A 24,180-nucleotide genomic window follows, 5' to 3' on the forward strand; every position below is an offset into this window, starting at 1 on the left:
CAGGAATGTTTTAACTTAAATAGCTTTAAAGTTCTGAAACAAATTACTGCATTGCTGTCTGAAAACAAAACTGAAAGATGAAATCAATAGAAAAACAATGACATTGCAGTATTGTGATCCAAATCTCTCATCTTCACAGAAGTTTCAAGTTAGGTGCACAAGGTGTACGTTCGTCTGTAATATTATTACCCCTATTCACAAGCCTGACAGGAATTTCTACCACCAACTTCAAATCACATGATCCACAAATATTTTTTTCTTAAAAATATTTTATTCTACATTGATATCTCTGTACTACAACAGCTGTTTACAAAGTAATTTGAACAATTCCTAGGAACTCGATTCTGTATATACTTGCAGCAGTTTCTTTCTTTGAGGATAATTTGTAACAAAGCTCTGGTTATGTCAGTGTTCTTCACTCGAAGACATTCATTGCCCAAAGAACAAAACCTTCTATAGAGAGGAAACATTTATATAAATATCCAAAGGACTGCAATCCAGTTCAGGAAAAAAAGAAAAATGTGCTGTCAATTAAGTTCTAGGTCAGCTGGGGTATTTGATGGAACTTCTACCGAACATAGGTTGGCAGGTATTTTTTCCTGTTGTCGTGATCTCAATATTCATTGGTTTCTAACACTGTTTTATAATTTTATCACTGGTGCTCACTGCTCCCAATTTTCCTGGGGTTTTGATGGCCTTTCTGCATAACTGTTATGCAGTAAATGGTTCACTTAACCACATTTCACCCTTTTTCTAGACTATAAGATTAGTTCAGGGCTTCTTCAATTTCTTTACAGAAGAACAGCTTGAAGCAGATTCTCTTCGCTTCCTCTGTGAAAACAAGAATGAGGATGCATGAAACATTTCTGCATGAACAAGGATATCAACATTATTAAATAACTGAAAGCTTGAGTAGTAAGTAAAATAACAATTACTGTTTCCCAAAAAAGATAAAGGTCTTCTTCCAAAACTGAGATTATGCACTAACTGGATTGCCAGTGTGAATCAAACAATAAAGGTGAAAAATGACTTGTCTCAATTGATAATTGAAGGAAATCTCAATGCACCTGTCAATTCATCTGGGATGCCCGATAGTTAACATGAGCTTGTTTGAGTTTCATCTAAAGCATTACATTCACTGACATCTTAAACAGTCAAAAAGATCACAGGAGTCTGTATCAATTAATATTTTTTTCTCTACGAAGTTTTGATTTCATGACCTTTACCTACTTGGAAATACTAGTAACTAACTAGAGCACATACTGCATGGTTATTTTGGAAGCGAAAGGATACCAATGGCCATATAGCGCCTCTTCTCTGAGGCTTTCAAAGTGACTTTCACAGACAGTGGAACAAAACTAATACAAACCTAAGGTGTTAACGACCCTACTAGTCAAAGTGCCTAGTGAAGATGGGAGCAATGATGTGCCACTTAAAGGAAAACAAATGTAATGGGAGATAGAAATGTGTTGGGAATAGACGACCTTATTGATAAATGTAGCTTGCAAAATAATATCATTCAAGTATAGATAGTTCCCATAACTGCAAAATCAATAAACAATAACAATCAAATGGTACCAGAACAAAATTATCTTCCATAGTGCTGTCTCACATTAAGAATAAGCTATATATAAAATCAGTAAACGCTGGAAATACTTAGTGTGTCAGGCAAGATTTGTAGAAGGGAAAACAGAATCAAAATTTCAAGTCACTACCCTACCACCAGACTATAAAAAGATGCAACTTACAAGTTCCAAGCGAAATAAAGCAGAGGAAGAGTGAGGGTGGGAAAGAAAGAAAGCTCCCTGATGGAGTAAGACTGCAGAAAGTTCAATGGAGAGAAGGATAATAATGCAAGGAGGAACAGAGAAGCAGCTAAAGATGGTCTGTGGATGGAAACTATTGAACGAACACCACATCAAATCTGTACCTGCAAAAAGATGCAGTTCACAAGTTTACTCTGAGATTCAACGGAACATTTTTAAAGGAATGATAAAGGCAGAGAAATCAGAGTGGGATATGGGTCGAAAATTAAAGCAACAGGCAAATTGAATGTCAGGGTAAGGCCTGTGGACAGAACAAAGATGTTTTACAAAGTTATAACACGAGATTCTGTAGATGCTGGAAATCTAAGCAACATATACGAAATGTTAGAGAAACTCAGCAAGTCAAGCAACATCTATGGTGAAGAATGGACAGTCAGTCAACGATTCAGGCCAAGCCCCTTCATCAGGACCGGAAGGAAAGGAGCCAAAAGCCAGAAGGTGGGAGAGGGGAGAGGGGAGAGGGGAGAGGTTGAGTTATGTCCTTTACAAAGTTACCTGCATTTAATATCTAATGTGCACTTGCAGAGATTATTAGTTGAAAGGTTATAACCAGAAACAGAGATAAAGAAATCAAGAAAGTGGAAAGGGTAAAATGACAATGGGAAATGGGAAGCAAAGCTGACAAAATTTAAGGATGTAAGGAATAAAGGAGGAAATGAACATGCCACAGAGAAACAAGCCCTACGCCCAACAATGTTGTGCTGAACCAATTAAATTAGTAATCAAATTGACAACTAATCTAATACCCTCTGCCTTCACAATGTCCATATCTTTCCATTTTCCTCAGATTCCTGTGCCTATCCACACACTTCTTAAAAATCTCTGATGTATCTGCCTCTATCACCACCCCAGGCAGCACTTCCCCCTCACAACTCCTTTGAAATTACCTCTCACCTTAAATGCATGCCCTTTGGTATTAGACATTTCAATCCTGGGGAAAGGATACTGTCTGTCTACTCTATCTATGCCTCCGCCACTCCAGAGAAAACAACCCAAGTTTGTCCAACATCTTGTTATAGCACATGCCATTTCATCCAGGCAGCATCCTAGTAAATCTCCTCAGCATCCACCCACCCTCCAAAGCCTCAACATCCTTCCCATAATGGGGTGACCAAAACTGTATGCAATATTCCACCTTGAAACTCTTTGAAAGACCCATCAAATCCTCCTTCTTTACATCAAAATGCTCTGGAATATTAATATGTTCGGCACTGATCTCTCCATCTTCCACATCCTACTCCTTGGTAAATACTGATGTAAAATACCCATTAAGGAGCTCACCCATATGCTCTGCATCCAAGCAAATGTTCCCCCTTTTATTTTGCCCTCTTCCTGGCTATCCTTTTGCTCGTGATGTGTGTATAGAATGCCCTGGGATCCTCCGTAATCCTACTTGTCAAGGACTTTTCCTGGACCCTCCTGGTTTTCTTAATTCCCTTCTTGAAGTCTTTTCTGGCTTCCTTATAATCCTCAAGGGCTCTTTTTGATTCTAGCTGATCAGTATTGCAATAACCTTACCTCTCCCCACCTTTTACCACCCTTTCTATCTTGATGACTGTGTGGATAGGTATAGCTCAAATGCCATCTATAACTTTGCTGATGACTCAACCCTTGTTGGTAGAATCTCAGATGGAGATGAGAGAGCATAGAGGAGCGAGATATACCAGTCAGTTGAGTGGTGTCACAGAACAACCTCACACTCAACGTCAGCAAGATGAAAAAGATGATTGTGGACTTTAGGAAAGGTGAGACAAAGGAACATGAACCAATCCTCAGAGGGATCAGAAATGGGAGAGTGAGCAATTTCAAGTTTCTGGGAGTCAAAGTCCAGATCTGAGGTTGACAGAGTTTCAAGTTCCTAGGATTGAACATCACCAATAGGCTGTCCTGATCTAGCCACACTGACATCACTGTCAAAAAAGCTCATTGACACCTCTACTTCCTTACAAAGTTACAAAAAAAAAAGGCAAGTTCCCTTTGATCCTTACTAATTATTATCCATGCACCATAGAAAGCATGGAGAGTTCAGTAATGCAACTCCTCTGCCCAACACCACATAAAATGCAGTTGTGGACACAGCTCAGCACATCACAGAAACCGGCCTCCCCTCAATAGCCTTTGTCTCCACTTTTCGTTGCCTCAGTAAAACAGTCAGCAGAATCAAAGATCTTGCCCACTCTGGGCATTTTCTTGTCTTCCCATCCAGTTCTCCCATCAAGCACAGGACACCAAAGCTTGAAAATGCATGCAACAGCAGGCTTAAGGACAGCTTCTACCCTGCTGTTATAACACTACTGAATGTTTTTTTAGTCAGATAAGATGGACTCTTGACTTCCCAGTTCTACCTTGTTGTGATCTTACACCTTAGGACCTACCTGCACTATATTTTCTCAGAACTATACACTTTATTCTGCATTCTACTATTGTTTTTCCTTGTACGATCTCAATGCACTGTTGTAATAAATTGATCTGCATGGGTGGTATGCAAGACGAGCTTTTCTCTGTACTTCAGTACATGTGACAATAGTAAATCAATTTACCAAATGTGGCCTCACCAACATCTTGTAGAACTGCAACATAACATCCCAATTTTCGTACTTAATGCTCTGACTGATAAAGCCAGCATACCAAAACCCTTCTAAACCACGTTGTCTACCTGTGATGATACTTTCATAGAACGATGTATCTGTACTTTCGCAAAGGTTCTACCATCAGTGCGGAAGTCCTACCTTCATTTGCCTTCCCAAAATACGATACCTTGCAATTATCCGACCAGAAATATTTTGCTTAATAAAATTGCTGAACAGAAATTACTAGATAGCTGCTATTATAAATATATGTTTTGTAATTGAAAATCTGGGATCATTTAATTAGTGTGAATCAGCAAAGCTTATACAAATCTACCATAAAGGAATTAGGAAAGGTACTAAAACATTAGTATACGAATTCCATTCATACCACTATCATACTAATTCAGAGTCCAACACCTTCACAAAACTATCCACTCTGTTAATAGGATTAAGTTTAGCACAATTCGTTAAGGTTTAATTCCAAGGAAAAAATTTGTACTTTTCAGTCAGGAACCAAGCTTTCCTAGATTTAACAAAAAGGAAAAAAATAATTTTAATCTAACTATTGCACAGATGTAATCATTGTCTTACATGTAGTCATGGTAAGGCTATAAATATTCCTTAACTAGTTCCTTAGGTCACCATATTGAATTTCCAAACTATATTTTAATCAAACTCTTTAAAAGATTTTCAGCGTTAAAATTTTTGATTATGTTAATTTTGGTTACTTACTCCTTTATTACTTCTGGAAAGACATTGGTGAGGAGAGCAAGGGAAATCCTAAAAAGCATCTCCATAGAAAATATCCCCACCCCATCTTATTACTTCTCTCTATATTCAACAAAATCTGTGTTCACTTTCTTCTGTCATGCCTAATTAGAAATTTCAGTGTCACTACAGTTTACATTAAACAGAGTTATGGATGAGTTTAAGTTTACAGATTGTGAAAGGTTAGACTAGACAGCCTTGAAAACTGTCAATGACAGATGAAGCATCATTAATGGACAGGATACATGTCAAGAGCTCACTCAGGCTAAACAAGTTATTGTTGTGACAATCAAAATGGTTCAGTATCAGAAAGGACCCAGAAAGTAAAGGAATCAATGATTAGAAAATGGAAAATATAGCAGAAATGAAGACAATAGTTATGTTCTTCCCAATATCTAACTGGAGGCGTTTTCTGCTTATCAAGAAGTAGATGTCCATCAAGTAGTGAATCATGGGAAATAGAAGGACCAATTGTGAAAAGACAGTTGGGTACCAACTGCATACATATCCATCCTCAGAATGTTTTCGGATAATACTGCTAGAGTTTGAAAAAAAAAGTGTAGCAAAGGAAAAGAAGTAAAGCCATGGCAGGCAATTCTCTTCAGACTAATGTGAAGAATGTTGAGAGATGGTTAACTATGATCACAGTCACACAAGATATGATGTGTGACTTTGTTAAAGGTTGCTCAGAGCTGTGGAGGGTACACGAATGATGAATAATTGAGACATTGAGTTGGGGGCAAGATGTAAATGAATTGAAGGTAGTTATTAGGAAGAGAAATAAAAATTGGAAGAATGAAGCATGCTTTTGTCTTTGTAAAGCTCTAAGTAAATTTATTATCAAAGTACATATATGTCATCATATACTACATTGAGATTCAATTTCTTGCAGACATACATAGTGGTAATGAAGATGTACATTAGAATCAATGAAAAGCCACACACAACAAAGATGGACAAACAATCAATGTGCAAAAGATAACAAACAGTGCAAATACAAAAGAGACATAAACGAAATAATAATAAATAAGCATCAAGTATCGAGAACATGAGTTAGTCCTTGAAAGTGAGTCCATAGGTTGTAGACCTAATTCAGTTTTGGGGTGAGTGAAGTTATTCCCTTTAGTTCAAGAGCCTGACTGTTGATGGGAAGTAACTGTTCCTGAACCTGGTGGTGTGGCACCCGAGACTCCTGTGATTCCTGTCTGATGACAGCAGGGAGAAGAGAGCATGGCCTGGATAGTGCAAGTCCTTGATGATGGATGTTTCTTTCCTGTGGCAGCTCTCCTCAGTGGCGGTGAGGAGTTTACCATCATGGACTGGGGTGTATCCACTACTTTCTGCAGGCTTACAAAAATTGTTCTTTCCAGAACTTTCGAATTATCCTAACAGATACTCTCTAATATTGGAGAACTTTAACTCCCTAGGAGGTAATAGCAAGTTTAACTTTTCAGAAATTTAAAACTCTGTATTCAATAGCTTAGTACTACAGTTAGGTTTGAATAACTTCATAATTCCATATAGCAGCATCTTCAAAACATATTAGGCACCTTAGTATCAGCCACTACCATCTTTATTTCTTCCACCAAAGTAGTGTAATTGCGATGAAGACGTTGATCCAAACTTGGCTCCTCTGACAGACTGTTGCAATTCAGTCACCCAAGAACTATCCAAACTTAACAGAGGTTCACATCAAGAAGTATTACAACTGCATAGAACATTTAAAAATTTGCAAAAGCATTTTCAATTCTCAAATTTGGAAGAATCCCAAATTACCAAAACCAGATTATTTTTTCATTTTTTCCAAGTACAGGGAATTTTTTGGGGGGAGGGGGAAACAGGTGTCATGGGGTAGGTTGGACGTAAAAACAGTATGTGAAGCACTCTAAAATGGTTGTACAGTGAATTGGTTTGACCTTCAGTCTTATTCTAATCTAATGCCATCTTCATTGTTTAATCAGCCAGTAAAGGTCAAAGCTGTATTTAACATTTTAACTATTTTGTACACCACTGAAAATGCCCTGCAGCAAATCTTCATTCCCAACTTTTCAAAACTGACATTCTGTTCAATTTTGTACTGATTTATATAAAGAACATCAGAGGGATCCATTAATATTCATTAACTACACCAAAGCCACAACTATGTATCTGATTCAAATTCAAGATTTCTCTATTTGCTCTCATGACAGATACTGCCTTACTGAAGGAAGATGTGTTCAAATCACTAAAGGAAAAAGGCAATTTTGAGAAGATATGAATGATGGATTTCCACTGATTGCAAACTAATTGATGGAAATGTTATCTAGTGTACTTGGCCAAGTCCACCAAACAAGAAATAAACCACTGAACTTCCTGTTAATACTGAGCATCTCTATACTCTCTACATTCCGATAATCTTGGACAGACATTAGGAGCAAAGATAGAATTAAGTTAATCAAGCATTTTTAAGATAACTTGCAAAACAATTATGTGAAATAGAGACTAGTCCAATTTCGTACGAATAAATATCTGGCAATGACAGCAATCTTTCAGTTGATTTTATGCGCTTAAGCTATTTGGAAAGATCTAGTCTTGAGATTTTGAAACTTGTGTTTCCCATTCCTGTGTGCAAAATACAGTCAGTCCTCCTGCATACTCTCTACACTATTGTTAAATGTGCCACCCAGATCTCACCTTTGGCTTTCACTCAGATCCTTCCCAAAATCATAAACTTTACTACAGAACAAATCAGGAATGCAAATGTGTAAATCAGACACTTGTTAGAACAAACTTTTCACATAAAGATCATATCAAATTAACCTCTTAATTAAGCAGAAACTCCTCCAAGTTAGAGCACAGCATCTTATACTCATCATATGGCATGCTCCAAACAGGCGAATTCTAACGGACACAGTGACACTTTGCAGAACAACTTAGTTCAGTCCATAGGCGTGAATCTTAGCTTCCAGCTGCCTGTAACTTCAATTCTGAATTCTTCCCCTGGACTCTTACACTGTTCAACAAAATTCAAATGAAGCTCAAGAAGTAACGGCTCATCTTTCAACAAGGTTTGGTACAGCTCACAAGACTCAACACTGAATTCAACAATTTAGATAACCAGCCTTTCTACTTTGAGTTAAAACTGGTCCGTTCTGAAGGAATATCAACCTGAAACATCACATACATCAGAACATGCCGGAAACACTCTGCAGGTCATGCAGCACCTATGGGAAGAGAAAGACTTAATAGATTTCAGCATTCAGATTTCTAGCACCTGCAATATTTTGTACCTCGCCAGTCCAGAATTATTCATTTTCATCCTTTTTTTCCCCTCACTATTTTCATTCATTTCCTTCCAGTTTCACCTCCTCCAAACAGACGAACTAGATCTAACAAATATTGCCAATCTCTTTCAGCAGACACCACAGTTGCAAACCAAAATTTGTTTCATTTATAACTTTTCCCAGTATGGGTGAAAGATTATCAAACTATAACATTAACCATTTCTGTCTCCAAAAAGCCACTGCCTGGTTGGTAATTTTAGCTAATGAATTATTAAATATATAGCCTTTTCCACGGCAACATGGTCAACCTAAAAATTGACGGACAAAAAGGAAATGCTTTCATTTTTTTCCCAAATACTCCAAAATAAACAAACCTTGAGGATAGGTTTAAACTATGAAACTCAGAGATATGCAGTTATATTCAATCTCTTTATTGTAATTGGTAAAATGCAGACGATTTTTATCCACTTTGAAATTTTAAAAAAAGATTGATTGGAGTTAAATTAAATGAGGTAATATATTTAAATTGCAGTGAATGTAAACATTTTGAAATTTTACGGTGTGAAATGCTTCAATACAGACTGTTAGCCTTCAGTTTCCTTTGTGCCACCTTCTAATGAAAAGTTGTCATTTGGCAACCAGAGTTGACCTGTGTGACCATGTTGCATTCTGTGCATTGTTATCTAATGTGCAGCTGAGTTTGATCATTCAGGCAAACTGGAAATACATAAAACAAGCTCTAAAATTGCAGAAATCCATGTAGTGGAATCTCCTTAGAGATACAGAAATGATTGAATGTTATGGGTCAGTCCTTTTGATGCAAATTTTTCTTTATGCTGCAGACAGGCATTTGTGGGCCTACATATATTATATTTTAACATATAATTTTCAAAGATGCCATAGATCTCATGAAGTCATACAGCACAGAAACATGTTGGACTCCAGTGCGATCTCCAAGAAGCTATTTACACTAATCACAGTTATGCTCCCCACATACCTATCAATTTTCCTCCCTTTCCCAATTCTACACTTCATACACCCACTAGGGGCAATTTATGATGTCTAGTTAACCTTTGGAATGTGGAGTACATTATCTACAACAAACTCACATGGATACATGGAGAATGTGAGCACTGGAAATCTGGTGGTGGAAGTCGAGAATAAACGCAGGTTACCAAAGCTGTGAAGCAGCAGCTCTACTAGCTCTATGCCATTCTACCACCTACGTAGGAAATCCAGACTGGAGTGAGGTTTCAAGAATGGAGAAAATCTGTGTTTTCAAAAAGCTAGATGTCCAGCATAGGGTAGAAATGTGCCATGCAGAAAAAGCAACTTCAGGCTGGAAGAAGCATTCAAAAATCCCAGGTGCATAGCACTGACCATGGGTGAATATTGTTGTGATCTTGAACATGCCTATATGATTAATTGCTTTTCCTTTGTTTACATATATAGCCCTTAATATAATGTGTGCACATAATTTTATTTCCTCTGAACTTCAGATGCCACCACTGTACCTATTGCTCTCCAATAAGAGAGATGATGAACTCTAAGACCTCCATAACTGAATACAGCAATGTGCACAGCAGACATCAGCCACCACTGAGTGGAATGATTTGAAAACCAATTAGTCCTGGACAACACTTAACTTTACTTCTACAGGAACATAGACCCAGCTGCATTACTGTAGACAGTGGAAGATCTCAGTCACAATTGCCTTAGAAAATTTTAGCTTTTGGAAATACTGTTCCTCATCCGAGTGCAGGGTGAGTGGAATTTGCTTTTAGAGAAACACAGAAGCTCCAGAGCTTTTATTTCCAGCTAATCACGTCCTGTTCACATTCATGCTGGAGCAACAAAATTTTAAAAATGGATACACCTTAATATTGAGAGAATACTTCTAGAAGTATTGTAGCTCCACTTATAATCCTAGTTGATCCCACGTTACTCCAACTAACTTCCCAATGAAACCATCTGGGGCAGGCACTGAATGTGCTTTGCAGGATAGTGATGTCACTCAACACTGTTTCATGTGAATATGGGTGGCATACATAGAAAACTTGATGAAGTCTTTCAATATGCGCATGGCTTGCTGCAATCGACCAAATGCAATTTGGAATTGATTTTATGAAGCATTTCAGACTTGTACTGCTTAAAAAACCTGCAACAAGATCGAATTTCTATGCTAAAGTCTCTGTGGTGACGACTTAGCAATTAACAATTGATTTCAGGTTCTCTTACATGTATCTCATAACCACATTCTAATATTGTAAAGCCATTCAGATCTTAAGAAACATTTTTAAGATTTTTATAGGGATAAATCATTTATTATATCGCGGCAGTATTTAAATAAATATATTAAAATGCATTTAAATACAATGGTCTCTCTGAAATCATCCTTATTTTGGATTTCCCCATGGAAAAATAACAATTATATTACAGACACGTTCTTTAAATATTGCCAGCAATTTGCAATTACTTCTTAACTTCTGTTCCTGCACTAAGTAACTATATCATTGAATCTTACAAAGAAAAGTTATTTGGACTTTAGAAGCTGTTTTTTTAAATCTATTCTTATGGCAGAGAAAGATGAGAAATGGAGCTGGCTATTCAGAGCAGAACCAGGTTCCCTATACAATAACCATCACTACACATCTGAGGAATACACACAAAATGCTGGAGGAACTCAGCAGGTCAGGCAGCACCTATGGAAAAGAGTATAGCTGATGTTTCAGGCCAAGATCCTTCAGCAGGACTGGAGGAGAAAAAAAGATGAGGAGTCAGAGTTAGAAGGTAGGGGGAGGGAAGGAAGAAACACAAGATGATAGGTGAAACCTGGAAGTGAGGAGGGAGGAGAAAGGGGGTGAAGTAAAGAGCTGAGATTTTGATTGGTGAAAGAGATACAGGGCGAGAGACGAGGGAATCTGATAGGAGAGAACTATCAGACTCACTTTTTTTTCTCCAGTCCTAATGAAGGGTCTTGGTCCAAAACGTAGACTATACTGTTTTCCATAGATGCTGCCTGGCCTGCTGAGTTCCTCCAGCATTTTGTGTGTGTTGCATGCATTTCCAGCATCTGCAGATTTTCTCTTGTTTGTGACTACAGACAAGAGAAAATCTTGTCTTCATTTGCCATTCTTGGTTCCATATACCTTGATATTTTGTCAATATTATACTTACACATACATTTAACAAACTTAGGAATAACAGATATAGATATTCCTGGCAATGTCAACATTTATTACCCATCACTAATTGCCCAAATCTGAGCAGGCACTGATAATTGAATACAGTGCTAAATATTTACACACTATTTACAATGTAAAGATACCAGTTTGGCTAAAAAGGTAGATTCCCACTGGTAATATCTATTAACATATTAAAAGCTTTGTACAAATATTTATAATATTAAGAAAAGTCATTATATAAATGGAATGGACATCAACATTTAAATATATATGTATAAATTAACAAAATAGAAAGCTAGAGTAACACACACAAGGTGCTGGAGGAACTCGGTAGGTCAGACATCATCTATGGAGAGGAATAAACAAGTCAATATTTTGGGTCGAGATCCTTCATCAGGACCTGATGAAGAGCCTTGGCCCAGAATGTTAACTACTTCAGAGGACATAAATATCCTCCAGCAATCTGGGTGTGTTACACTGGATTTCCAGCATTTATAGAATCTTCTGTGTTTAAGAATAGAAAACTATATAATTCAATACAAAAAGACATAATTCATGGATTAAAAATTTCAGTTTATTGGCAGGCTGATTATTTAATTAGCCACTACAAACTAACTAATTATATAGGCAAAGTGTTCAAAGTTGTTGGATATTTTCACGTTATTTATGCTTACCGAGTTCGGTGTAAGAGGTGCAGCTCCAACAACATCAATGAACTGATCTTTTCCCTCCCCCTTCATTTCTTCAGAACTGGGTCCCACAGTTCCTATCTGCCCATCTATGCCAAAACCTTCTGACGACAGGTTAGTTGGCCCTGTTTTTGCCAGGGCCTCATATCGATGTCGTAGCATCTGAAGCTCATATTCACAATTGGCATATGCCTGCTTGAGTTCATACAACAGCACCAGATCACTGCGAAGTTCGTTGAACATGTGCACTATCTCTTCTGTGGGCATTGGGTTTAGATCTGCAAATCAAGATCAATCAAAGTAAACACATTCCTAAATTCCAGGAAATGTAAACTACAACTTTCTAATCTATATAAGTGGTTTAATATTAGAAAGAATGGAAGGTTGATCAAACAATCAAAATGTGTCCAAATATGTAATACACTATAACTTCAGGGTTGATAAAATCAAACTTCAGAACTATGGGAGCATATAAACCATTCCTCCAAAGTTGGCTTATTCTGCTTACAATTGTGTGCAGTTGATACATTAGTTTACCTTCAACATGAATATCACCATTAGAGAATCCCTTTAAATCACTGGAATATTAGGACTACTGGCACCAAGCAAGACCTGGACACATCAAAGTGACCTGAAGAGAAGTATTATATAGGTCTCTTTATAATACCACAGTGATTTACTGGTCTTGCCAGATTTGTTCTGGGAGGAAAAACTTACTATCATATGATTAACTTCCACTGAAAGTATAGCATTACTCAAACTGAAATGGTCACATTATACAACAGTACTACACAAAATACCCTTGGTTATTATTAAAGTCTGAGGAGATGCAACTGGAAAAGTACAATAAAAGTCTGGAATACTTGTTGTCCAATTCAATGGACTATTCAAAAGACTTGTTACCAACTTTCTATAATTCTGAACAGCAACTCAAGATGACAGAGCACATCTAGAGTATGGATTGCTTGCATGTCTGCATTTCCTACAACATTACTAACAGAAATATGTTTGAATAGCCAGTAAATTTACTTTTAAAGAAAGTTATTTTTAATGATTTTTGGTACCATCATATATCTTTCTCATGTCAATTTCTAAAATTAAAAATATAAACAATTGTGACTTGGAAGAAAGCAGTATTGCTTTGCTGATAAATGTGAGGTCACAGGGTGAAGCAATTTAATTAAAGCATACAACACATTTGTTTGCGAAGATTTTCTTGACTTTACAAAATAGTGTTGCATTCTTAACTTATTTAGGAAATTGGAAATTTATCTGTAGAATATATCATAGATACAATAAGTACGGCTAATATTTGATTGTAAAGACATATGAGCCATGATGCTGTCCACTGTAATTCTGCAATAAACAATGCATAATTGGTAAATAATTTCACATCAGATAATCCAAAATCACCTAATGCATATAGTGTTGACAATTAGGCACTGGAATTATATTAGAATGTGTTCCTTTAATTCAGGGAATTAGAAATTCAAGCTAATTTGTCAATTTTTATCAAGTTTTGTATGACACATTATTGAGCAAATATGAATGCACAATCCATGTTAACAGCTCAATGTCATGTTAAAGAAGTGCTGATTTTCTTAAGGTTGTATTGTTGAATAGAACTGAAACATCTTTGTATTCAATACAACTGAACATGATCGCTTCCCATTCTTCAAGCAGCAACACTGACAAGAGATTATATGTGGAAATATTTCGCACAGCAACAACAGCATTTTCCAATATATAAAAATCTGAGCTTCAAAAGTAACATTTGGCCCGGGTCCTGATAATGTGAAAAATGTCATTAGATACTGGTTACCTCTTTTTGATCCTCTAGCATCATGACCTAATCCTATTGAAATTTTTTTAACCAATTAGAATTTTTTAAATTACCTGCATTTATTATTTACTGGAAAGTCACTGACAGTATTGCGCTGAACAAACACAATGCTAAAGGAACTGGTCAGGCATAAACTGTGAAGGGAAATGGACAGTTGAGATTTGGTATTTAAACCCTTCACCTGGACAGTATTTTGCTGTTGCTTTATTTGTGTTGTAAGAAACTGAATTCATGCTGTTCTGCAAATGGTTAAACATTGAACAAAAAGAACAGCAGTTTCAGTCCATCCACTTGGATTGGTTTTAATCCAGATTCTGGAACCAAAACAGAAACTCAACCAATCTTTTGGTGTTAAATAGATTGAAGCTGCAACAGTTTTAGAAGTATGACATTGCACATTAATATGTTTCAGATTGTCCTTTTTCCATACACTAACTGGTCTGGCAATTTCACTGATAATATATTCTTCAAAATTAATAGCATAATCAATGTACACATTTTTAATACAGTAATCAATAACATAATCAGGATATCCATTCTTCGCTTACCAACTCCCAATTCTGTCAGCATCTGTTCAATAGCTTTGATTTTTTTCTGGCCAACTGAGCTAGGCAGTTTCATCTAAATCCAGAAAGTAGGAGAAAGCAATAATCAGATGACTTACAAAAATATTGAAACTAAAGTAGTTAGTGCTTCATTAATAAATGTCAGTTCCTTTGAAATTATTTTTTTCAGTCACAACATTCAGCATACAAAGGAAGAAATATATCGTATGTATTACACGAGGAAATCTGCAGATGCTGGAAATTAATTCCCCCCTCTTTTTTCTCTCTCTCTCTCTTTTTTCTCCCTCTGTCCCTCTCACTACAACTCCTTGCCTGCTCTCCACCCTCCGGGCTCCCCTCCCCCTTCTTTCTCCCCAGGCTTCCTGTCCCATGATCCTCTCCCTTCTCCAGCTCTTAGATCCACCCCTCCCCTCCTGTCTTCTCCTAACATTTCCTATCTCCCCCTCCCCCCTCCCACTTTCACATCTCTTAGTATCTCTTCTTTCAGTTAGTCCTGACGAAGGGTCTCGGCCCGAAATGTCAACTGTTCCTCTTCCTATAGATGCTGCCTGGCCTGCTGCATTCACCAGCATTTTTTGTGTCGTATGTATTAGATGTGTTTTGGAAAGATCCCAGAGAGTTCAAACAAAATTACATGCAAATAATTACACACTGATTGGTGAAAATTTCATTTTCTATATGGATTACTGTTTTGTTTACCACATTCTCAAATCAAGTGAAACTTACATTGTTATTACAAAACATGCATACATGAAATCACAGGCCAATAGGTGCTTTTTCATGAACAGATAGAACAAAATCTGTTGGAAGATGGAACAAAGACGGCCATATTGTGCTGTCTACTGCCAGCAGTTCTGAAAGCTATTGAATATGCAGTAAATCCTAAACTTCAGCACATGATGTCAAAATCTCCCTTTGTGATTTCTTTTGGTATCCTGCTTTGCATATACCCATTAATCCAGACTAACATGGAAGGCCCACTGTTCTTGTAAATGCATATTTCTTTATCCAACTTCCACTCAAAAGAGTACTGTATTTTTCAAAAATGTAATCTAAACTGACAGACAGGATGCAAAGATTTCTGATTCACTTTTAAATTATTGATACAAGTTGCTCATTGTATCATTATGCTATCACATCGAAACATGAAACAAGAGGGAAGGCAAAATGATCATTTTAATCATTCTGCTTTAATTAAGTTTTTGTTTTTAATTATTTTACTTTAGTTCTGTTTTAATTGTGAACTTCAAAATTTGTCACATTTATAAACCATTAAAACCAAATGCAATGTTTCTGCCAGCAAAGATCTACCCTGGTTATGCTGCTGGAAAAGTTTATCAGGGCATTGTAGGAGCAAGACCTTTTCAATAATCTATCTAAGACCATGTCGCCAAGCAAGCACAATACTGGGCTCTAGCATGCCTTCAGGAATGGCACTAAACCAGGTATGATGTTAGGCCCTCTGCAGTCTTGTAATAAGTAGGGCCAGAGGAGCATACAAGACCTTTCTTTTGGACATCTTGACTTGGGCTTCTTGGTCCCAGAAATAAGTAGGGAACTTTTTAATTGGAATTCCAAGTGTCAGGATTCTCAGACTTCAAAAAAAGGGTTGGCCAAGCAGTAATGATGCATATTTGTGTATTCAACTATTTTGTGGTTTCTCTAAATACAATTATTAATAATGCAAATGTATGAATGATCATGAGATGTTTTACCTTACTTTGGGTTGTGCCTCCTAAGACCTGCGTTTTCTTCAATTAATTTCAGGTAGATGACAATTATCATTTTTATCAATCTTTAAATTGGAACACAAGTCCAGTAACAAAAGGGTAACATGATCAGTCACCATTAGCCCCCAAAGCTACTTTATGCTATACTAAAAAAAATGTTATCTATATATTAATAATATATGACATAACATAAGATTACACACTTGCAAATGGTAGTGTTTATGTTTTCCCTATTTTAATTTAAACCTGATTTATCAACAGTAATTCCAATGCCCAGGGCATTTCAGACTTTTAAGAATCACATTAGGATCTATAGAATTGGAATTTATACTACACAACCAGTCAATGGAACACAAAGTAAAGATGCATAATAATGTTAGGTATACAAAATATGTAACATATTTTAGGTTCTATGAATTGATGTATGGCTATGTTTTATACACAATAAATACAATGAAGGGAACTGTCTTCCATTACTATAATAGGTCAGAAATATTAATCCTGTTTTTTAATTTGGCATTTAAAAGCGGCAGTCAAAATATAACTGAAATCGACCAAAGAATCATAATCAGGTTTATTATCACAGGCAGGTGCTGTGAACTTTATTTAATTTTACGTATTTTAAATTTCTCTTTTGATGTTGCCTCCTTCATGTAACTATATATTTGATTTGTGCAGGCAACAAATAAATTTGTCATTACTACAGATTTGAAATGTACCAAATTGTAGGTTTGAAACACAAATTTTATAAATGACCTGGATGAGGAAGTGGAGGGATGGGTTAGTAAATTTGCTGATGCCACAAAGGTTGGGGGTGTTATGGATAGTGTGGAGGGCTGTCAGAGATTACAGTGGGACTTTGATAGGATGCAAAACTGGGCTGAGAAGTGGCACATGGAGCTCAACCCAGATAAGTGTGAGGTGGTTCATTTTGGTAGGTCAAATATGATGGCAGAATATAGCATTAATGGCAAGACTCTTGGCAGTGCGGAGGATCAGAGGGATCTTGGGGTCCAAGTCCATAGGACACTCAAAGCTGCTACGCAGGTTGACTCTATGGTTAAGAAGGCTTACGGTGCATTGGCCTTCATCAATCGTGGGATTGAGTTTAAGAGCCGAGAGGTAATGTTACAGCTATATAGGACCCTGGTCAGACTCCACTTGGAGTACTGTACTCATTTCTGGTCGCCTCACTACAGGAAGGACGCGGAAACCATAGAAAGGGTGCAGAGGAGATTTACAAGGATGTTGCCTGGATTGGGGAGCATGCCTTATGAGAATAGGTTGAGTGAACTCAGCCTTTTCTCCTTGGAGCGACAGAGGATGAGAGGTGACCTGATGGAGGTGTACAAGATAATGAGAGGCATTGATCTTGTGGATAATCAGAGGCTTCTTCCCAGGGCTGAAATAGCTAGCACAAGAGGGCACAGTTTTAAGGTACTTGGCAGTAGGTACAGAGTAGATATCAGGGGTAAGTTTTTTTACGCAGAGAGAGTGGTCAGTGCATGGAATGGGTTGCCGGTGGAAACGGTGGAGTCTTTTAAGAGACTCCTGGATAGATACATGGAGCTTAGAAAAATAGAGGGCTATGGGTAAGCTTAGGTAGTTCTAAGGTAAGGACATGTTTGGCACAGCTTTGTGGGCCAAAGGGCCTGTATTGTGCTGTAGTTTTTCTATGTTTCTAAATCAGATATAGTTTAAAATGTAAACCAAGTACAAGACATAGATGCCTAAGACTTGTAAAACTGCATTTGACCCAATTTCATTTTCAACAGTATGTGGTATTTCACTAGAGATTCATTTAGTCACAGAGACATACAGCACAGAACCAGACCCTTTGGCCCACCAAGTCCATGTTGATCATTTAGCACACATGAACACTAATTCTACATTAACACCAATGAGTTGTGCAGAAAATTTATAACAATCCTTCTGCCTTTACTCACATTAGGAGTATATTCCAGTGCCAACATAGCATGCCCACAATGCTATTTCTATTACTACTTAAGTGACGATCCCAATTTTGTTCAAACATCATAATTATATCTAATTCCACAACCACCTCTGGCAGTGTGTTCCAGATATTATTCTCCAAGTAAAAAATTACCTCTCAAATCCCCTTTGAAGCTCATACCTGTCACCTTAAAACTATGTCCCCAATTTGTTCTCCCTTAGATTTCACTCAATTGCTCCCCAGATTCTACCACTTACCTAGTCAATGGGGGCGATGTAGGTTAACCAATTAACCTACCAAAGTACATGTATTTGGAATGTCGGAAGAAATCAGAACACCCAAAGGGAACGAACATAATAATAGGAAAAAAAATGCTCAAACTTCTACCCATATTAAATCCAGGATGTTGGAACTGTGAGGAAGTAGTTCTACTAGTGCATTACTATGATGACTTTCACTAGCTGCACTATTGTGCATCTTTGTATTGAAAAACTATTTTCGTCTTCCTTTATTCACAATGAAATGCTCATTCAGAGCATCATTTAACGTGACAATTATGATATTTTCCCTTTTTTTTTGAGATGCCACAGCTGGCGTCTATATTACCTAGAATAATCATTCTTTATTTCTCTAACTACATTCAGAGTTGTTGAATGAAGGTTTAGTGGGAAGTCTAGTGATGATAGTAATCCTGGCTGGGAGGGGAGGGAATGCCAGGAGAAGGTAACAATTATGTCATGATATTACTCCGACAGTTAAAATTGAACTGTTGTGAATCTCAAATATTTCTGAGCACCTTTGGATGTTAGAACATATTCAAAATCAGTAAATATTATGTGAGCACCAGGGGCAAGATTATAAAACTCATCAACAATTATTCTATGAATGTAATTACACATTAGTCATTAACAAAAGGTAATTTTGTTGTGCCACTTATTAGCAAACGAATCTTGACCTTTGAGGCCCATGTAAATCAACATTTCCATTGCTTGCAATTAGCTGGCTTGATCATTGATAGTTAAGAAAAATGAGGTTATTGCTCAGAAACTCAAAATAAAAGTCACAACTGAAAAGATTAAAAATTTAAAGGAAATGTAGGGAAATTTGCAAACTACAGGGGAAAAAAAATGAGACTTTTTGCAAATGGTCCCTAGGAACATTTGATGTTTGAACTGGATGATCACTTCTTTACAGTCATTCCAATAAACAAACTGCAGTATGTTAATCCACAGGAGCTAATGCATTATTAAACGTATTTGGGTAATAAACTCCTCGCTTTGATTAAATAAATTTTGCATACTGATTCCTCTGTACTCATCAGTCTTTAAGACAAATAAACTGACATGGTTAAGTTTTCAGATATGAGTTTTACATTGGTGATATAAATCATGAAATGTTGGTAATGATAGTAAATTAAAATACGCTTTAGCTGTTGACACTGTGTACCCTTTTAATAAATTAGCCCTCCATATTACTGAAGCATGGAACAAGTTTATCTTATATGGCTTAAGAATTTCTTTTCATCAGATTATCAAGACGATCTTTCAAAATCAGTGAATTTACATGCATCTTGCATTGTAGAAATTTACAAAAATTCTAACATCACGCTTTCTGGCATAATAATTCAGTAATTTTACATGCATGAATAACCTGTAGTTCTACCTTTTCATATTATATCAACAGTGATTGAATCAGATGCAGAAGGTTGGATCTAGACTTCCCAATGTTGACTACTAGGCCAAGCCTTTGATAATCCCCAGTTTATCTTGCTAACAACTTCCCAACTCTCACAAACAAAAGCAACACACACAAAATGCTGGAGGAACTCAGCAGGCCAGGCAGCATCAATGGAAAAAAGTGCAGTCAACATTTTGGGCCAAAAGCCTTCTATTATGTTTCAAGTTAGGTAATGCACTTTAAAGATGCTAATGTTACCACTGTTGTTTTTTTTAGGAGAAAGGGAAGAATAGGACAGTCATCGTATGCTCTTTGGTCATTCATAAGAATTAAACTCAGTCCTCAGTAAAGTCCCTCAAACAGCTCAGGTCATAACCTAAACAAATTTATAGTTTCAAATATCTTCTCAAAATACAAAATCTTTATTAAGTTAGAATAGCACACGGCTGTGAGTTCAGCTGCCTGTTCGACTCACTTTCTATTTATAACTGTGAGGCTGAGTGCTGACAACACCACTATGCTGACCGAACGAAAGGTGGTGACGAATCAGCATACAGGAGGGAGAGTGCAAAATTGGCTGAATGGTGCCACAACTACAATCCCTCATTCAACGCCAGCAAAGACAAAGAGCTGATTAATGACTTCAGGAGTAGGAAACATTGTGAATCTCTTCTACAACCTTCCAGCTTAATGACATCCTTCCCATAGCTAGATTACCAGAACTGTACACAATATTCCAAGTGTGATCTCAACAATATCCTGTTTAAGTTGTAAACTGACATCCCTACTCTTATACTCAATGCCCTGACTGATGATGACAAGCATCCCAAATACCTTCTTCACCACCCTATTTACCTGCGTCACCACTTTCAGGGGACTATGTTTTTGTACTCCTAGGTCTCTCTATTCTACAGCACTCTCCAGGGCCATGCTGTAACTGTCTAAAATCTGTCACGGTTTAAATTCCAAAATGCCACATCATGCGCTTGCCCAAATTAAATTCCATCTGCCATTCCTTGACTCACTTTCCCAATTGCTCTAAATCCTTTTGTAATCTTAAGTAACCTTCTTCATTGTTTATGATACCACCAACAAATTTCACCAACTACAATTTTATGAACCAAGCAACCTACGTTCTCATTCAAATTGTTATTATAGGTGGCCAACACCAGCAGACCCAGCATCAATCCTGGTGGCACACCTCCGGCCACAGGCCTCCAACCTGAACAAAAATATCTTCCACAGCACCCTCCGACTCTTACCACAATGCCAGTTTTATATCCCACTGGCTAACCCACCATCAATCACGTGATCTAACTTTCAGTTCCAACCTACTATGCAAGAACTTGTCAAAGGCCTTGCTAAAATCCGCACAGACAACATCCACCGCCCCTTGGCAAACTCCTTGAAGATCACAATTTAAATTTAAGAGACATAGTTTACATTGCACAAAACCATGCTGACTATTCCCAATCAATGCCTACCTATCCAAATGCAGGTAGATCCCCTCACACCACTAACATTAGATCGACTGGCCTCTCCTCACAGCTAACAGTGATACTAATATCTCTTCAGTGTATAGATTTTCCAGCATACTGCTGAAAAACTACAAGAGGTTGATGCTCTGCTGATGGATTCCAACAGGCTAATGTCAGAACAGGTTCAGCTGATTATAGTAAGAATGTACAGTTACTACATGATTGGTACGTTTCTGATTGTGAATTTGACCCTCTCACAAGAAAGCTTTGCACTACGATTCAAATCAAATGATTCATATAAAAATTGATAAGTGACACTCCATTAATATCACATTTATACCATTAATATCACATTTATACAATGTCCACCCAGTTTAAACCTTACTGAAAATTTTTAAATCCTTACCCGTTGACTTCGTAATGTGACTCCTGCAGACTTGAAATCTGGAAATTTGATGCCTGCAGTCTCTGGTACAGTCTATAAAACAAGAGCAAACAGAATATGTTGGAACAGAGTTACATACATTCTTGGAAATCTGAATGCCACACCATTTGTAATTTTTGATCTTGGCTGAGGAATTCTATAGAAGCTTTACATGGGGGAAAAGAACTTAAAAAGCAACAACCAAAATCTAATCAATGCTAAGAGGTTCACAAGTCAATCTTAAATAACTTGCTACACTTTTATTGCAAATGATGCTAACAGACATTTGATTAAGACCAACTCAAAATTATTTAAACTTTCTAGAATGGAACTTGATGAACAAAAATATTTAACCATACTCAGGCTTGCAACACAAACCTGATTTTTATGCTTTGTCACTCAGTACAATACAGTACAGTAATTTGCACTGATTTAAGGTAGGCCAGGTGCTATATAGCAGCACCAAAAATCCATCAAATGCAGACCAAATGTAGTTTAACTTTATTTACTTTTTATAACTTTTGTCAAATGTGGCAAAGCACCAGAATATCTGATTAGGAGTTTAAAAATTGCAGTGGATAACATGGGATTAGCAACAATGTTTGTGTGCAAAATGTTGATACTTGTATAAAATTGCTTTAAAACGTCAATTTAAGCTGGTGGTTTCCAGTATGCATTATCAGCAATGGAAGTAGAACGAAACACCAGAAGTGTTTTGTATACTGTATTAATTTTGTGGTATGTTGGTGTCACTAGCAAGGCCAGCATTATTTCAGGTGGTGAAGATGAGCCACCTCCTTGAGCTATTTCAATACTCTATTATAATGTTGTTGGGTAAGGAATTCCAGGACTTACAGCCACTCATAGTTAATAAATAGCAATATAACTGCAACTCCCTGAACATCAAGAAATTATTGTAATAGAAATACTCAAACAGTCAGGCAACACCTGTGGAAAGAAAAACACTTCAAGTCGAGCATTTCTTCAAAACTAGTTGACTCTTTCTTCTCCCACAAATTCCAGTATTTTCAGTTTTTCTTTTGTAAGTCCATAACACCATAAGACACAGGAGCAGAGTTAGGCCATTCAGCCCACGACTATGCTCCACCATTCCATCATGGCTGATCTCAGAGCCCACTCAACCCCATACACCTGCTTTTTGCCACATCTTTGATGGCCTGACCAATCAAGAAACTATTAACTTCCGCCTTAAATATACCCACGGACTTGGCCTCCACTGCAGTCTGTGGCACAGCATTCCACGGATTCATCATTCGCTGGCTAAAAAATTTTCTCCTTATCTCCATTCTAAAAGGTCACCCTTCTAGTTCTGAATACCCCCACCACAGAAAACATCCTCTCCACATCGACCCAATTTAGTCCTTTCAACATTCGGTAGGTTTCATTGAGATCCCGCCCCACCACGTTCGTCTAAATTACAGAGAGTACCGGTTCAAAGCTTCCATATGCTTCTCATATGTCAACCCCTTCATTCTCGGAATCATCCTCGTGAACCTACTCTAGACTCTCTCCAATGACAACACATCCTTTGAAATATGGAGCCCAAAACTGTTGACAATACTCCAAGTGTGGCCTAGTCTCTTATAAAGGTTCAGCATCATCTCCTTGCTTTAAATTCTACTCCCCTTAAAATAAATGCCAACATTGCATTTGCCTTCTTTACAACAAACCCAACCCGTAAATTAACGTTCTGTGAGTCTTGCACAAGGACTCCCAAGTCCCTCTGCACCTCTGATGTTTGAACCTTCACCCTATGTAAATAATACTCTGCACTATTTGTTGCTTTTACCAAAATGTATTCCACTTGCACTTTTATTGCCCATTCTTCCAATTTGTCTAAGTCCTGCTGCAATCACATAGCTTCCTCAACACTATCTACTCCTCCACTTATCTTTGTATCATCCGCAAAATCTGCCACAAAGCAATCAATTCCATTATCCAAACCACTGACAACTATGTGAAAAGTAGCGGTCCCAATACTGCCCCTGAGGAACACCAGTAGTCATTTGCAGCCAACCAGAAAAGGTCCCATTTATTCCCAATCGCTGCCTCCTGCTTGTCAGCCAGTCCTCAATCCATGACAGTATCTTTCCTGTAACGTCATATGATTTTATCTTCTTAAGCAGCCTCATGTGTGGTACCTTATCAAATGCCTCCTGAAAATCCAAGTAAATGACATCTACTGC

At 37.3% G+C, this 24,180-nt stretch overlaps 1 protein-coding gene across 1 annotated transcript in view; it reads right to left on the reverse strand.

The window, feature by feature from the left end:
- Positions 1–278: 278 nt before the first annotated feature.
- dmap1 (DNA methyltransferase 1 associated protein 1) overlaps positions 279–24,180 on the reverse strand; it is a 112,224-nt gene continuing 88,322 nt past the window's right edge. Inside the window, exons 9-12 of the mRNA XM_072273656.1 lie at positions 21,956–22,027; positions 14,693–14,765; positions 12,287–12,579; positions 279–831 (exon numbers count right to left, since the gene is read on the reverse strand). Of these exons, the coding sequence (XP_072129757.1) occupies positions 772–831; positions 12,287–12,579; positions 14,693–14,765; positions 21,956–22,027 (498 nt within the window). The 3' untranslated portion in view covers positions 279–771. The remainder of the gene's footprint in view (positions 832–12,286; positions 12,580–14,692; positions 14,766–21,955; positions 22,028–24,180) is intronic.

The sequence above is a fragment of the Mobula birostris genome, chromosome 12 (assembly GCF_030028105.1).
Source record: "Mobula birostris isolate sMobBir1 chromosome 12, sMobBir1.hap1, whole genome shotgun sequence".
Classification (NCBI taxonomy): domain Eukaryota; kingdom Metazoa; phylum Chordata; class Chondrichthyes; order Myliobatiformes; family Myliobatidae; genus Mobula; species Mobula birostris.